At 51.5% G+C, this 15165-nt stretch overlaps 1 protein-coding gene across 4 annotated transcripts in view; it reads left to right on the top strand.

Moving 5' to 3' along the window:
* The window catches only part of LOC140386594 (guanylate-binding protein 1-like), a 164370-nt gene that overhangs the window by 120307 nt on the left and 28898 nt on the right, over positions 1-15165 (top strand). For all 4 annotated transcript variants that reach the window (XM_072469058.1, XM_072469056.1, XM_072469060.1 and 1 more), the window contains 4 exons: positions 2361-2518; positions 2973-3201; positions 4897-5024; positions 5614-5723. In XM_072469058.1, the coding sequence (XP_072325159.1) occupies positions 2361-2518; positions 2973-3201; positions 4897-5024; positions 5614-5723 (625 nt within the window). The remainder of the gene's footprint in view (positions 1-2360; positions 2519-2972; positions 3202-4896; positions 5025-5613; positions 5724-15165) is intronic.

Here is a 15165-nt window from a genome sequence, read left to right as displayed (position 1 = left end):
CGATAGAGATGTTCAATATCATGAGGGGCTGGACAGAGTCGATGAGGCGAAACTGCTCCCTCTTGGAAAAGGATTGAGAACGAGAGGGCCCAGATTTACGGTGATTTGCAAAAGAAGCAAATGTGATGTGAGAAACACTTTTTTCACACAGCGAGTGGTTGGGGTCTGGAACGCACTGGCAGGAAGTGTGGAGGAGGCAGTTCAATCGAGGCAATCAAGAGGATGTTTGATGATTATTTGAATAGCAATAATGTTCAGGGGCCTGGGGGCAGGGGAATGGCACAGAGTCACGATGCCCGATTGGAGAGCTGGTGCAAACACAATGGGTCAAATGGCCTCCTGCACTGTGACGATTCTATGAAATGTAACCCTGGATAATGTGGAATGTTGACACAAGCAGATTAGTTAAGATTATGAAGGGAATAGATAGGATAGATGCGGGCAGGTTGTTTCCACTGGCGGGTGAAAGCAGAACTAGGGGGCATAGCCTCAAAATAAGGGGAAGTAGATTTAGAACTGAGTTTAGGAGGAACTTCTTCACCCAAAGGGTTGTGAATCTATGGAACTCCCTGCCCAGTGAAGCAGTGGAGGCTCCTTCGTTAAATGTTTTTAAGATAAAGATGGATAGCTTAATAAAGGGATTAAGGGTTATGGCGTTCGGGCTGGAATATGGAGCTGAGTCCACAAAAGATCAGCCATGATCTCATTGAATAGTGGAGCAGGCTCGAGGGGCCAGATGGCCTACTCCTGCTCCTAGTTCTTATGTTCTTATGTTAACTTGGGTTTGATCCATTTCTGATAAACATAAAAGTAGAGATTTAGAATTCACAAGACCTGAAAGACATTAAAATGTTTGGTAGAGTTTTAAGCATTGTAATTTTTCACAGTTCAATCGCAGTTTATGGGTCTTGCTGGCTGGACCAGTATTTACTGCCCATCTCTAACTTCCCCTTGAGAAGGTGGTGGTGAGCAGCCTTCTTGTTGTGGTGTTGCTACATCCATAGTGCTGATAGGGAGGGAATTCATGGTGACAATGAAAAAAGAGTTGTATAGTTACATGTCAGGATGGTGAGTGACTGTGGGGGGGGGGGGATCTTTGAAGCAGTGATCTCCCCATACGTTGGCTGCCATTGCTCTTCGAGATGTTGGAGGTCATGGGTTTGGAAGGTGCCATCGAAGGAGCCTTGGATGACACTAAAATAGGTGGGAAAGCAAGCAGTGAAGGGGAGATACATATTATACAGACGGATATGGATAGGTTGGGAGATTGGGCCAAGATTTGGCAGATGGAGTTTAATGTGGAAAAGTGTGAGGTTATCCATTTTGGCCCAAATAAATAGTCAGGCAAATTATTATCTAAGTGGAAAGCAGATTCAAAATGCGTCTGGGCAGAGGCACCTGGGTGTCTGTTCATGAATTCCTGAAAGTCGGAATGTTCAGCATGTAATTAAAAAGGTAAATGGAATGTCAGCAATTATTGTAAAAGGACTGGAGTATAAAAGTAATAATAATAATCTTTATTATTGTCACAAGTAGGCTTACATTAACACTGCAATGAGGTTACTGTGAAAATCACCTAGAGAAGCATTGTTGCAATTGTATAGGGTGTTGGTGAGACCACATCTGGAGTATTGTGTCCAGTTTTGGTCTCCTTATTTGAGGAAGGATGTGGAAGCAATTCAGAGGAGATTCACCAGGTTGACTCCGGGGATGAAGGGGTTGCTGTATGAGGAGAGATTAAACAGTTTGGGCTTATACTCGCTGGAGTTTAGAAGGATGAGAGGAGATCTGATCGAGGTATATAAATAAAAAAAGGGATTGATAAAGTAAACGTAGACCAAATGTTCCCCTTGTGGGCCAATCTAGAACAGGAGGTCACAGATATAGGCTGAGAGGCGGTAGATTTAAAACTGAGATGAGGAGGAACCACTTCTCACAGAGGGTGGTGAATTTGTGGAACTCGCTGCCCCATAGTGTTGTAGAGTCCGAATCATTGAATAGTTTCAAGAGGGAGATACATATATTTCTGATAAAAACAAGTTAAAGGGATATAGGTGACAGGCAGGGAGGTGGATTTGAGACCAGGAAGAGATCAGCCATGATCTGATTGAATGGCGGAGCAGGCTCGAAGGGCTGAATGGCCTACCTCTGCTCCGAGTTCCTATGTTGGTGACTTGCTGCAGTGTGTCTTGGAGATGCTACACACTACCCCTGTGGATCGGTGATGGAGAGAGTGAATGCGGTGTTGAATGGGCAAGCCGGGATGCTTTGCCCCGGACGGTGTCGAGCTTCTCGACAGTTGCTTAGAGATGCCCCCATCCGTGGAGAGATCATGTGACATGCTTTTGCATCTCTTTCAGTGTTGGCTCGAATGGTTGAAACCTGTGTGAGCAGTATGTGCAAGGGGCAAAGGATTATTCTGGAGAATCTCCGTGACATCGTCCTATGTGAGAAACCAACTGTGGAGCTGGATAAAGTAACTGCAGTAAAGGGAGTGAAGACAGCCAGCCAAACCAAGGTATCAATCTGTGCTGGGCCAGCAGAGTAGATTCATCCAAATTGTATCTGATCGGATGCCAGTGATAAATGTATTGAAATCGATGGAAGTATAGATAATTCTGCATTTTTACCAGCAGAATGTCCAGCCTTCGAAAAGCGATGATCTGATCATTCATCTCATTTCTCTATCTGGGTGCTTGCTGTGCACAATTGGCTGTGTGCTTCCCGACATTCCAACAGTCACAATACTTCAAAAGTAGTTCAATGGCTGTGCAGCACATCGGGGTATTTTGAGGGCATGCAAATGCTCTTTTAAACTTAACCGCAATTTCTCATGTTCAGTGTCAAATTCTAGTTTCGTTGTAATTTTGACCTAATATCTTCTCCCATCAGCGACTTGTCTTTTCCATTAACCTTCTCTTTCACTAGCAGCTGGAAAGTGAGGGTGTTGTCATTTTCTCTCTGTGCATTAGATGGAAAGGATTGTTCCCCTCACAAAGCCCAGTGCAGGCAGTGCCATGTACGACATGCAGGAACCCATGTGTTTGATTGAGAACAGCGCGTCTGGTGAACTACGGGTCAACCAAGAGGCTGTGAACATCTTGTCGGAGATCAGCCAACCGGTGGTGGTGGTGGCCGTAGTGGGATTGTACCGGACCGGCAAATCCTACCTAATGAACAAACTGGCCGGGAAACTGAGAGGTACAAACTCCGAATGTCTTCGTAACTCCCCTGTGAGAATTGAGACATATACGTGACCAGCTATTGTCTCTTGATCTTCGCAGCATAAACAGACCAACCTTGTATAGATTTCCATCTCAACATCTGTAATAGTGTTTCCCCTACCATGGCCCCATCTATTTTCTGGCTGATCTTTCTCTCTCACTCTCTCTCTTTCTGCCTCTCTTTCTCTCAACAAAGAACAAAGAACAAAGAAATGTACAGCACAGGAACAGGCCCTTCGGCCCTCCAAGCCCGTGCCGACCATACTGCCCGACTAAACTACAATCTTCTACACTTCCTGGGTCCGTATCCTTCTATTCCCATCCTATTCATATATTTGTCAAGATGCCCCTTAAATGTCCCTATCGTCCCTGCTTCCACTACCTCCTCCGGTAGCGAGTTCCAGGTACCCACTACCCTCTGCGTAAAAAACTTGCCTCGTACATCTACTCTGAACCTTGCCCCTCTCACCTTAAACCTATGCCCCTCATAATTTTGTATACCTCTATCAGGTCGCCCCTCAACCTCCTTCGTTCCAGTGAGAACAAACTGAGTTTATTCAACCGCTCCTCATAGCTTATGCCCTCCATACCAGGCAACATTCTGGTAAATCTCTTCTGCACCCTCTCTAAAGCCTCCACATCCTTCTGGTAGTGTGGCGACCAGAATTGAACACTATACTCCAAGTGTGGCCTAACTAAGGTTCTATACAGCTGCAACATGACTTGCCAATTCTTATACTCAATGCCCCGGCCAATGAAGGCCAGCATGCCGTATGCCTTCTTGACTACCTTCTCCACCTGTGTTGCCCCTTTCAATGACCTGTGGACCTGTACTCCTAGATCTCTTTGACTTTCAATACTCTTGAGGGTTCTACCATTCACTGTATATTCCCTACCTGCATTAGACCTTCCAAAATGCATTACCTCACATTTGTCCGGATTAAACTCCATCTGCCATCTCTCCGCCCAAGTCTCCAGACAATCTAAATCCTGCTGTATCCTCTGACAGTCCTCATCGCTATCCGCAATTCCACCAACCTTTGTGTCGTCTGCAAACTTACTAATCAGACCAGTTACATTTTCCTCCAAATCATTTATATATACTACAAAGAGCAAAGGTCCCAGCACTGATCCCTGTGGAACACCACTGGTCACAGCCCTCCAATTAGAAAAGCATCCCTCCATTGCTACCCTCTGCCTTCTATGGCCTAGCCAGTTCTGTATCCACCTTGCCAGTTCACCCCTGATCCCGTGTGACTTCACCTTTTGTACTAGTCTACCATGAGGGACCTTGTCAAAGGCCTTATTGAAGTCCATATAGACAACATCTACTGCCCTACCTGCATCAATCATCTTAGTGACCTCCTCGAAAAACTCTATCAAGTTAGTATTCTAGTCTCGTATTCAAGTTAGATAGTCACTTTCTATCTTTCTCCTCCACTATAATTCCTTCTCTCTCTGTCCTCTTCCTGCCGACTCTTTTTCTCTCTTCCTCTTCTCGCATGCCCCTCTCTTCATTCCCTCTTGTTCTCTCTCTTTCTCTCCTGTTTCTCTCTCTCTCTATCCCGATGGCCTTTACCTTTGGGACTGTGTAGAATGATGAACTGAGCGTGTGCGAGCTGTGATTCTGTGAATCAGTAACTGTCTTGTGCTCTTCCCAAACATGAACCAGGTTTCTCGCTGGGATCCACCATTCAGTCCGAGACCAAAGGGATCTGGATGATGTGTGTGCCTCACCCACTCAATCGCAACCACTGCCTCATATTACTGGACACTGAAGGACTGGGTGATGTGGAGAAGGTGGGTCAAATTCTGCCTCTCAATCCATGACAGTTTTTGGGATCACTGACACACTTCGTGACAATCCAGGACAGGGAGTTGAGTTGTGTGGGAGGGTCAATGGTTTGAGATGAATGAAGTGATTGGTCAACATGCTTCGCTGTGTCTTGCACTAGAGCATTTGAACAGGAGGAGGCCATTCTGTCCCTCACAGTCCTGTTACACAGGAACAGGAGTTCATTCAGCCCCTCGAGCCAGTTGCACAGGAACAGGAGGCCGTTCAGTCCCTCAGTCCTGTTACACAGGAACAGGAGTTCATTCAGTCCCTTGAGCAAGTTGCACAGGAACAGGAGGCCGTTCAGTCTCTCAAGCCTGCTACACAGGAACAGGAGGAGGCCACTCAGCCCCTCAAGCCTTTTACACAGGAACAGAAGCAGACCATTCAGCCCCTCGAGCTGGCACAAAGAGACAGGGGGAGATGCCATATTATGAGGTACTTCACATTTTGGATTCTGATGAAGAGTTGCCCATTGTTGAGTCTGTTTAATAAAGAGAGGGAATTGTGCGAAATAATTAAACACTACTTGTAATTGTTTCCATCTCTGTACAGGGTGATGAGAAGAATGACTCTTGGATCTTTGCTCTTGCTGTGTTGCTGAGCAGTATGTTGGTGTACAACAGCATGGGCACCATCGATCAGTACGCAGTGGCGAAGCTGCAGTATCCTTTACAAATCACTGACTTTGTGGTGTTATAGGTCAGGGTTTTAAAACTCCAAAGTGTTTCTGGGGTTCACCTGACCTAGAACTTTTTGTGTTGCATTTGGCTAGGGTGAGCACAAGAGCCTACCCTTCAGATGTGATTCAACAGTCTTCCCAGACACTTTAATCAAGATAAGCTTTATTCTAAGAACTGAGTTAACATTTATATAAACACACAGCAAGAATTTTTATCAATTACAAACATAAAGAAAGCCCACAGCTACAGTAATCTATGTATAACCCTTAATGAATTCCCCCTTAACTGTTCCAATTCAAAAACAAAATCCCATCAACCAAAAACCCTTTTCAAGGGTGTGGCCCAGCACTCTGCATTCTCACTTGAATAAGACTGGCTTTCCCTGCGATTCTGACCTCGCCTCACCAGCGGGTTTAAACCCTTCCGGAAAACAAACTATATCTTTTAAGTTACCAAAACAGCAGGTAGTGAAGATCAATGTTTTCTTTTTACTGGAACAGATATTTAAAATGAAAATTGAGAGAGACAGGCCAAAACACTTCTGTTCCCTGTCTCAGTACACAGCAGTTAAATGTGAAAGCGAGACTAAAATAGCTCCCCCAACGCCTCCTCCCACTTTCCTTTCAACTCCACCACCGAGGCCTCCTCCTCCTCCTGCATCACCTGGTAAGTTGCCGAGATCTTCCCCTCTCCAACCCACCCCCCCGAGAGCACCCGGTCCTGTACCGTGCGTGGCAGCAGCGGGAATTCCACCACCTGCCGCCTGGCAAACGCCCTTACCTGTAGATACCTAAAGGTGTTCCCCGGGGGGAGCTCATACTTCTCCTCCAGCTCACCCAGGCTCGTGAACTTCCCATCCACAAACAGGTCCTCCATTGGAGGGAGCGGGAGCGGCGCCGTTGCCAACGCCTCCAGACTCGTACCCTCACAAGACGCCGTCTCCAGCTTCTTCCATGCAGCCCCCTCCCCCTCCATCACCCACTTGCGCACCATCGCCACATTGGCGGCCCAGTAGTGCCCACAGAAGTTGGGCAGTACCAGCCCCCTCCCCATCCCTACTCAGCTCCAGGAACACCCTTCTCACCCTCTGAGTCCCTCGCGCCCACACAAACCCCGTTATGCTCCTGTTGACCCGCCTAAAGAAGGCCTTCGGGATAAGACTGGGGAGGCACTGGAACAGGAACAAAAACCTTGGGAGCATCGTCATCTTAACTGACTGCACCCTACCCGCCAGGGACAGCGGCAACGCGTCCCACCTCTTGAACTCCTCCTCCATTTGCCCTACTAGCCTCGTGAAATTAAGTCTATGCAGGGCCCCCCAGCCCCTGGCCACCTGGACCCCCAAATACCTGAAGCTCCTCTCCGCCCTTTTTAGTGGGAGCTCGCCAATCCCCCTCTCCTGGTGCCCTGGGTGAACTACGAACAACTCGCTCTTCCCCATGTTGAGCTTGTACCCTGAGAAATCCCCGAACTCCCTGAGGATCCTCATTACCTCTGGCATTCCATGGCAGCAAGTCGTCCGCATAGAGCGACACCCTATGCTCCTCCCCACCCTGCACCAACCCCCTCCAGTTCCTCGACTCACTCAGTGCCATAGCCAGGGGTTCAATCGCCAGTGCGAAGAGCAGGGTGGACAGGGGACACCCCTGCCTCGTCCCTCGATGCAACTGAAAGTACTCAGACCTCCTCTTGTTCGTGGCCACACTCGCCATCGGGACCTCGTACACAGCCTAACCCACCTGACGAACCCCTCCCCAAACTCGAACCTCTTCAGCACCTCCCACAATCCTCTACTCTCACTATCAGCGCCCTGCTCATAATAAAAAAGTCGGGAATAAGCCTTATGAACGTGCGAGAAGAATGAAAATTCCCTAGCCCCCGGCCTTGCAAATCTCCAAGGGTCCACCCCTCCCATCTGGTCCATAAACCCCTTCAGTACTTTAGCCGCAGCCGGCTTCCTACCCGTCCAGGACCTGGAGCGGTCCAGTGCCGGATCCAACACCGTGTTAAAGTACCCCCCCCCCCCATTATCAGGCCCCCCACTTCCAAGTCCGGGATCCGACCCAACATGCGCCGCATAAAACCCGCATCGTCCCAGTTCGGGGCGTACACATTGACCAGCACCACCCTCTCCCCTTGCAGCTTACCACTTACCATTACATACCTGCCGCCATTGTCTGTCACAATGCTCAACGCCTCGAACAACACCCTCTTCCCCACCAAGATCGCCACCCCCCCCCCCCCGATTTTTGGCATCCAGTCCCGAATGAAACACCTGACCTACCCACCCCTTCCTCAATCTTACCTGGTCTGCCACCTTCAGGTATGTCTCCTGGAGGATGACCACATCCGCCTTCAGCCCCTTCAGGTGCGCGAACACCCGGGCCCGCTTGACCGGCCTGTTCAGCCCCCTTACATTCCAGGTTATCAGCCGGATCAGGGGGCTACCCGCCCCCCTCCCCCGCCGACTAGCCATAACCCCTCCTCGGCCATGCAACTGCACCCCACGCCTGGCCCATTCCCCACAGCGGTAGACCCCCGTCCCAACCCCCTCTACTTGCTCCAGCTCCCCCTTGACCATACCAGCAGTACCCCGGTCCCCCCCCCCCCCCCCCCCCCCCCCCCCCCAGCTAGGACCCCTGCTAGCTGCTTTGCTCCCCCCATTGCACTCCCGCAAGTCAGCTGACTCCTGCTGACCCCGGCCACTCCCGCCTCTCCTTCGACTCTTCCCATTGTGGGACATCCCCTCCTCCTCCATTACCCATCAGCAGCCTCTCTGCCTCCCCCTTCCATCCCAAGCGCGGGAAACAACCCTTGCTTCCCTGCCCCCATCCCCACGGCCCCGCACCCTCCAGCCTTCAGTGCAGGAAATAGCCCACGCTTTCCACCTGCCCGGCCCCGCCACCTCTGACGCAGCTCCTTTTATAGGCCCAGTTCCCTCACCCCCGACTCGGGCCTCCCCCTCCCCTGCGGGGCCCCATTCCCCCCGCCGGCCATCCACCCCTACTCCATTTACTTGCCCCCCTCCAAGAGCCCACCCGACTGACACAACCAAAACAGTGCCCAACCCACCCTAACCACCCACACGGAATCAAAAAGAAACAAGAGCAAAGAACCCCCCTCAAAATGTAACACAACAACAACAATCCCCGACTATCCCCACGTCCGAACCCCCCATCCCGACCCTCAGTTTGTGTCCAGCCGCTCGGCCTGAACAAAGGCCCACGCCTCCTCTGGAGACTCAAAATAATGGTGCCGGTTTTGTAGGTGACCCACAGTCACACCGGCTGCAGCATGCCAAACTTCACCCCCTTCCTGTGCAGCACCGCCTTCGCCCGATTGTCCCCGGCCCTCCTCTTCTCCACCTCCGCGCTCCAGTCCTGATATATTCGAACCTCCGCGTTCTCCCACCTGCTGCTCCTCTCTTTCTTGGCCCACCTGAGCACGCACTCCCGATCAGCGAACCGATGAAACCGCACCAACACCGCCTGTGGCGGCTCGTTAGCCTTTGGTCTCCTCGCCAGCACTCTATGGGCCCCTTCCAGCTCCAGGGGCCCCTGGAAGGACCCCGCTCCCATCAGCGAGTTTAACATGGTGACCACATAGGCCCCCACGTCCGACTCCTCCAGCCCCTCCGGGAGGCCCAGGATCCGCAGATTCTTCCGTCTCGACCGATTCTCCATCTCCTCGAACCGTTCCTGCCATTTCTTGTGGAGCGCCTCGTGCGCCTCCACCTTTACCGCCAGGCCTAAGATCTCGTCCTCGTTATCTGAGATCTTTTGTCGGACCTCGCGGATCACCACCCCCTGGACCGTCTGGGTCTCCAGCAGCTTATCAATAGAAGCCTTCATCGGCTCCAGCAGGTCCGCCTTGAGCTCCCTGAAGCAGCGCTAGATAACCTCCTGCTGCTCCTGCACCCACTGCATCCACGCTACCTGGTCCCCGCCCGCTGCCATCTTGCACTTCTTCCCTCGCACTTTCTTTGGGTTCACAACCACTTTTTTAGTCGCCCCGCTCCTGGTCCAAGCCAAACACTGTCGGGGAAATGTTGCAGTCTTCTTCCTACACTGGGAAATCTCGGAAAAATGCCGTTGGGGGCCCTGAAAAGAGCCCAAAAGTCCGTTCCAAGTGGGAGCTGCCGAACGTGCGACTTAGCTCTGCATAGCCGCAACCAGAAGTCCAAAACATCCATTTCTTAAAGGTACAGTCGCATGACAGATGGTCAACCATGATCATAATGAATGGTGGGGCAGACTCGATGAGCCAAATGGCCTCCTGCTCCTATTTCCTATATGTGTAGTTGTAACTGAATATCTGCTTTTAATAGGAGGGAGAAGCTGCATTGAGATAGCACCTTTCATCACCGTCAGCTTTGAGATGCCCTCCTCAGTCCAATAGTCACTTGATTCTGACTCTGGGGAATTTGAGATGAAGGATTATGACCGGGGCGAAGTGTCCCAGGTCAGAAAAAAAAATGAGAAAGGTTAAGCTAACAATATATTTGGAACAGGTGAAGGCCATTCATCCCCTCGAGCTTGTTACACAGGAGAAGGCCATTCATCCCCTCGAGCTTGTTACACAGGAGAAGGCCATTCATCCCCTCGAGCTTGTTACACAGGAGGAGGCTATTCAGCCCCTCGAGTCTGTTACACAGGAGCAGGCTATTCAGCCCCTCGAGCTTGTTACACAGGAGCAGGCTATTCAGCCCCTCGAGTCTGTTACACAGGAGCAGGCTATTCAGCCCCTCGAGCTTGTTACACAGGAGGAGGCTATTCAGCCCCTCAAGCTTGTTACACAGGAGCAGGCTATTCAGCCCTTCGAGCTTGTTACACAGGAGCAGGCTATTCAGCCGCTCGAGTCTGTTACACAGGAGCAGGCTATTCAGCCCCTCGAGTCTGTTACACAGGAGCAGGCTATTCAGCCCCTCGAGTCTGTTACACAGGAGCAGGCTATTCAGCCCTTCGAGCTTGTTACACAGGAGCAGGCTATTCAGCCACTCGAGTCTGTTACACAGGAGCAGGCTATTCAGCCCCTCGAGCTTGTTACACAGGAGCAGGCTATTCAGCCACTCGAGTCTGTTACACAGGAGCAGGCTATTCAGCCCCTCGAGCTTGTTACACAGGAGCAGGCTATTCAGCCCCTCAAGTCTGTTACACAGGAGCAGGCTATTCAGCACCTGGAGCTTGTTACACAGGAGCAGGCTATTCAGCCCCTCGAGCTTGTTACACAGGAGCAGGCTATTCAGCCCCTCGAGCCTGTTACACAGGAGCAGGCTATTCAGCCCCTCGAGCTTGTTACACAGGAGCAGGCTATTCAGCCCCTCGAGCTTGTTACACAGGAGCAGGCTATTCAGCCCCTCGAGTCTGTTACACAGGAGCAGGCTATTCAGCCCCTCGAGCCTGTTACACAGGAGCAGGCTATTCAGCCCCTCGAGCTTGTTACACAGGAGCAGGCTATTCAGCCCCTCGAGCTTGTTACACAGGAGCAGGCTATTCAGCCCCTCGAGTCTGTTACACAGGAGCAGGCTATTCAGCCCCTCGAGCTTGTTACACAGGAGCAGGCTATTCAGCCCCTCGAGTCTGTTACACAGGAGTAGGCTATTCAGCACCTGGAGCTTGTTACACAGGAGCAGGCTATTCAGCCCCTCGAGCTTGTTACACAGGATCAGGCTATTCAGCCCCTCGAGCTTGTTACACAGGAGCAGGCTATTCAGCCCCTCGAGCTTGTTACACAGGAGCAGGCTATTCAGCCCCTCGAGCTTGTTACACAGGAGCAGGCTATTCAGCCCCTCGAGCTTGTTACACAGGAGCAGGCTATTCAGCCCCTCGAGCTTGTTACACAGGAGGAGGCTATTCATCCCCTCGAGCTTGTTACACAGGAGCAGGCTATTCAGCCCCTCGAGTCTGTTACACAGGAGCAGGCTATTCAGCCCCTCGAGTCTGTTACACAGGAGCAGGCTATTCAGCCCCTCGAGCTTGTTACACAGGAGCAGGCTATTCAGCCCCTCGAGTCTGTTACCCAGGAGCAGGCTATTCAGCCCCTCGAGCTTGTTACACAGGAGCTGGCTATTAGGCCCCTCGACTCTGTTACACAGGAGCAGGCTATTCAGCCCCTCGAGCTTGTTACACAGGAGCAGGCTATTCAGCCCCTCGAGCTTGTTACACAGGAGGAGGCTATTCAGCCCCTCGAGCTTGTTACACAGGAGCAGGCTATTCAGCCCCTCGAGCTTGTTACACAGGAGCAGGCTATTCAGCCCCTCGAGTCTGTTACACAGGAGCAGGCTATTCAGCCCCTCGAGCTTGTTACACAGGAGCAGGCTATTCAGCCCCTCGAGCTTGTTACACAGGAGCAGGCTATTCAGCCCCTCAAGCTTGTTACAGAGGAGGAGGCCATTCAGTCCCTCGAGCTTGTTACACAGGAGCAGGCTATTCAGCCCCTCGAGTCTGTTCCATGGTATTTTCATGTGAACCATTGATAATCGTAGTGTGTGGAATGTGCTGGATTGCAGCTTGCTCTGGAGATGTTATTGAGGCCATTACCACCATTTTAAATGTAGCATATGTCTTGCAATGGGCGAGGGATAGAATCATAGGGTGTTTTGTGAGGGCCACGAAGAATGCAGCACGAGTTTTAAGGATTCAAAGTAATAACATTTATTTACAATAACATATATATATATATATTACAGCAGCAACAACTTACCTTGCTGCTCACTGCTTCCTGCTGGTCCCTGAACTGGCCAGCTTTATTTATACTTGGAGTTTACTAATAGTTTCTCCGCCCCCCTCATTGGGGAAGCTCATACTCCCACAGGATTGTGGGATTGTCAGTCCCCAGCCAATGGTAAGTAGGCAGCTTATAACAGGGTGCATGAGAAATTCAGTTATGATAAAACAGCAGCAAAGGCGGCCATTCTGCTTGCCGTGTCCTATTGAATCTGCCTCCACGGCATCCACATCTGCTGACTCAGTCACTGTGGGGGGAGAACAAAAAGAGTTTGAATCCAGTTCCCTCTGGGTCTCCAGTCTCCCCTCAATGGGAATGGTTTCTCACTACCTGCTCTGTCAATACCCCTAATCAAAGAGCAAAGAAAAGTACAGGGCAGGAGCAGGCCGTTTGGCTCTCCAAGCCTGTGTCGATCATGATGCCCTAACTAAAAACAAAACCTTCTGCCCTTGCTCGGTCCGTATCCCTCTATTTCCTCCCTATTCATGTACCCATCCAGATGCCTCTTAAATGTTGTTAATGTGCCACCACATCCTCTGGCTGCACATTCCAGGGACACATCAGTCACTGAGTGAAAAACTTACCCCGCACATCTCCCTTAAACCTTCCCCTCTCACCTTGAACCTGTGCCCCCTTGTAATTGATACCCCCCCCCCCCCCCACCCCCACCCCCGTCTCCGGGCTACCAGGGAGGATAAGGCCAAGACATCGGCCCCTCTCACCCCCTGGACTCCAGGGTCTTCTGACACTACAAAGATCCCAACTTTTGGACTGGGAACCACCTTCACCTTCAAGACCTCCAACATAACGTTGGCACACCCCTGCCAGAATCCCCCAAGCTTTGGACAGGCCCAAAACATGTGGATATAATTTGCGGGCCCACCCGCACATCACCCACACCTATCCTCCACCCCGTCAAAACACCTGCTCATCCTGGCCACAGTCATGTGTGCCCCGAGGACCACCTTAAACTGAATAAGGCTAAGCCTAGCGCACAGCGAGGATGTGTTCACCCTCCTCAAAGCCTCTTCCCACACCCCAGCCTCCAACTCCCTCCCTTACTACTACCTTCAATGCCTCCCACAATGCCTCACCCATGTCGTTCAGCTCCACATATCCCCGAATGGCAGCCCTCACCCGCTCACAAACCTCCTCATCTGCCAATAGCCAGCATCCAACTTCCACTGCAGGCGCTGTTCCCCCCCCCCCCCCCCCGATTTAACTGCACGTCCACCCAATGCGGCGCATGGTCTGAAACCACGATTGGCGAATATTCCGCACCGACCACTGCTGTCAGCAACATCCCACCCAACACAAAATAATCGATCCGGGTGTACATCCCGTGCACATGGGAGAAAAATGAGAATTCCTTCACCCTCGGCCTGCCAAGCCCGCCCCCCCCCCCCCCCCCCCCCAGACCTCGGGCTCGAACAATCCAATTTCGGTTCCAGAACCGTGTTAAAATCCACCCCCCCCCCATTATCAACCGGTGCGTGTCCAGGTTTGGAATCTTCCCCAGCACCCGTCTCACAAATTCTACATCGTACATCGTCCCTGTTCAGCGCATAAACATTCACCAACATCACCACCATCCCCTCCAATTTCACACTCATTATAACGGATCTCCCCCCGGAGTCTGCCACTACGCTCCCCACTTCAAAAGCTACCTGTTTATTTATCAAGACCGCCAGCCCCTCGTCTTCAGGTCCAAACCTGAATGAAATACCTGCCCTACCCACCCTTTCCTGAGCCTAGATTGAGCCCCAATCTTCAGGTGTGTTTCCTGTAAGAATACCACATCTGCCTTAAAGCTCCTCAGATGCGCGAACACACAAGCCCTCTTGACCGACCCATTCAACCCTCTTGCGTTCCATGTCATCAGCCTGACCAGGACACCCCCTCCCCTCACCGATCAGCCAGTCCCTCCTGGGCCAGCCTACAGCCTGCGTCCCGCACCCCATCAGGCCCGCTCTCAGATGTCCACCGTCATCAATCCTCCTCATACCATATTTCAAAAGCCCCTCCCCTGACAGCAGTCCCCCCCCCTCAAAACAACAATCCCAACCCCCATCAACACTCTAACCACCCGCTCACGCCCCACTGCGCTTTAATGGACTAGCCCACCCAGCTAGCCTGGCAACCCCTGCCCATGGCGCCTAACATACTAACCCCCACAGATACCCCGCCCCCCACCGCTCAAACACTATCCTGGTGCAAACAACAATGACCAAAAAAGAAAAGAAACATCCCCCATCCCCACAGAAGAACAAAGGACAATGTCCCCAAAGGAAAAAGAACACCTCACCCAAAGTTCAATGTCTTCCTTCTCCTGCCAGTCCGCTGTCCCTCATAAATTCCATCGCTTACTCCGGCGTCCCAAAGTAAAATTTTCGGCCGTTGTAGGTCACCTAGAGTCGAGGTAGGTGCAGCATTCCAAACTTCACCCCTTCTTAAAGACGGCAGCCTTCACTTTGTTAAAGCCCGCTCTCCTCCTGGCCAGCTCCGCAGGTCCTGGTATACTCGAAGTTCACTGCCCTCCCAGGTACATCGCCTCATCAGCCTGGCCCATCTCAGGATCCACTCCTTGTCCAGAAACCGGTACAACCACCATCGCCCTCGGCGACTCGTTACCCTGCGGCTTCCTCATCAGCGCCCTGTGTGCCCAGTCCATCTTCAGGGGGCGTTCAAAGACCCCCTC

Source organism: Scyliorhinus torazame, chromosome 12 (assembly GCF_047496885.1).
Source record: "Scyliorhinus torazame isolate Kashiwa2021f chromosome 12, sScyTor2.1, whole genome shotgun sequence".
Classification (NCBI taxonomy): Eukaryota; Metazoa; Chordata; class Chondrichthyes; order Carcharhiniformes; family Scyliorhinidae; genus Scyliorhinus; species Scyliorhinus torazame.
This window is presented reverse-complemented; position numbering and strand designations above follow the sequence as displayed.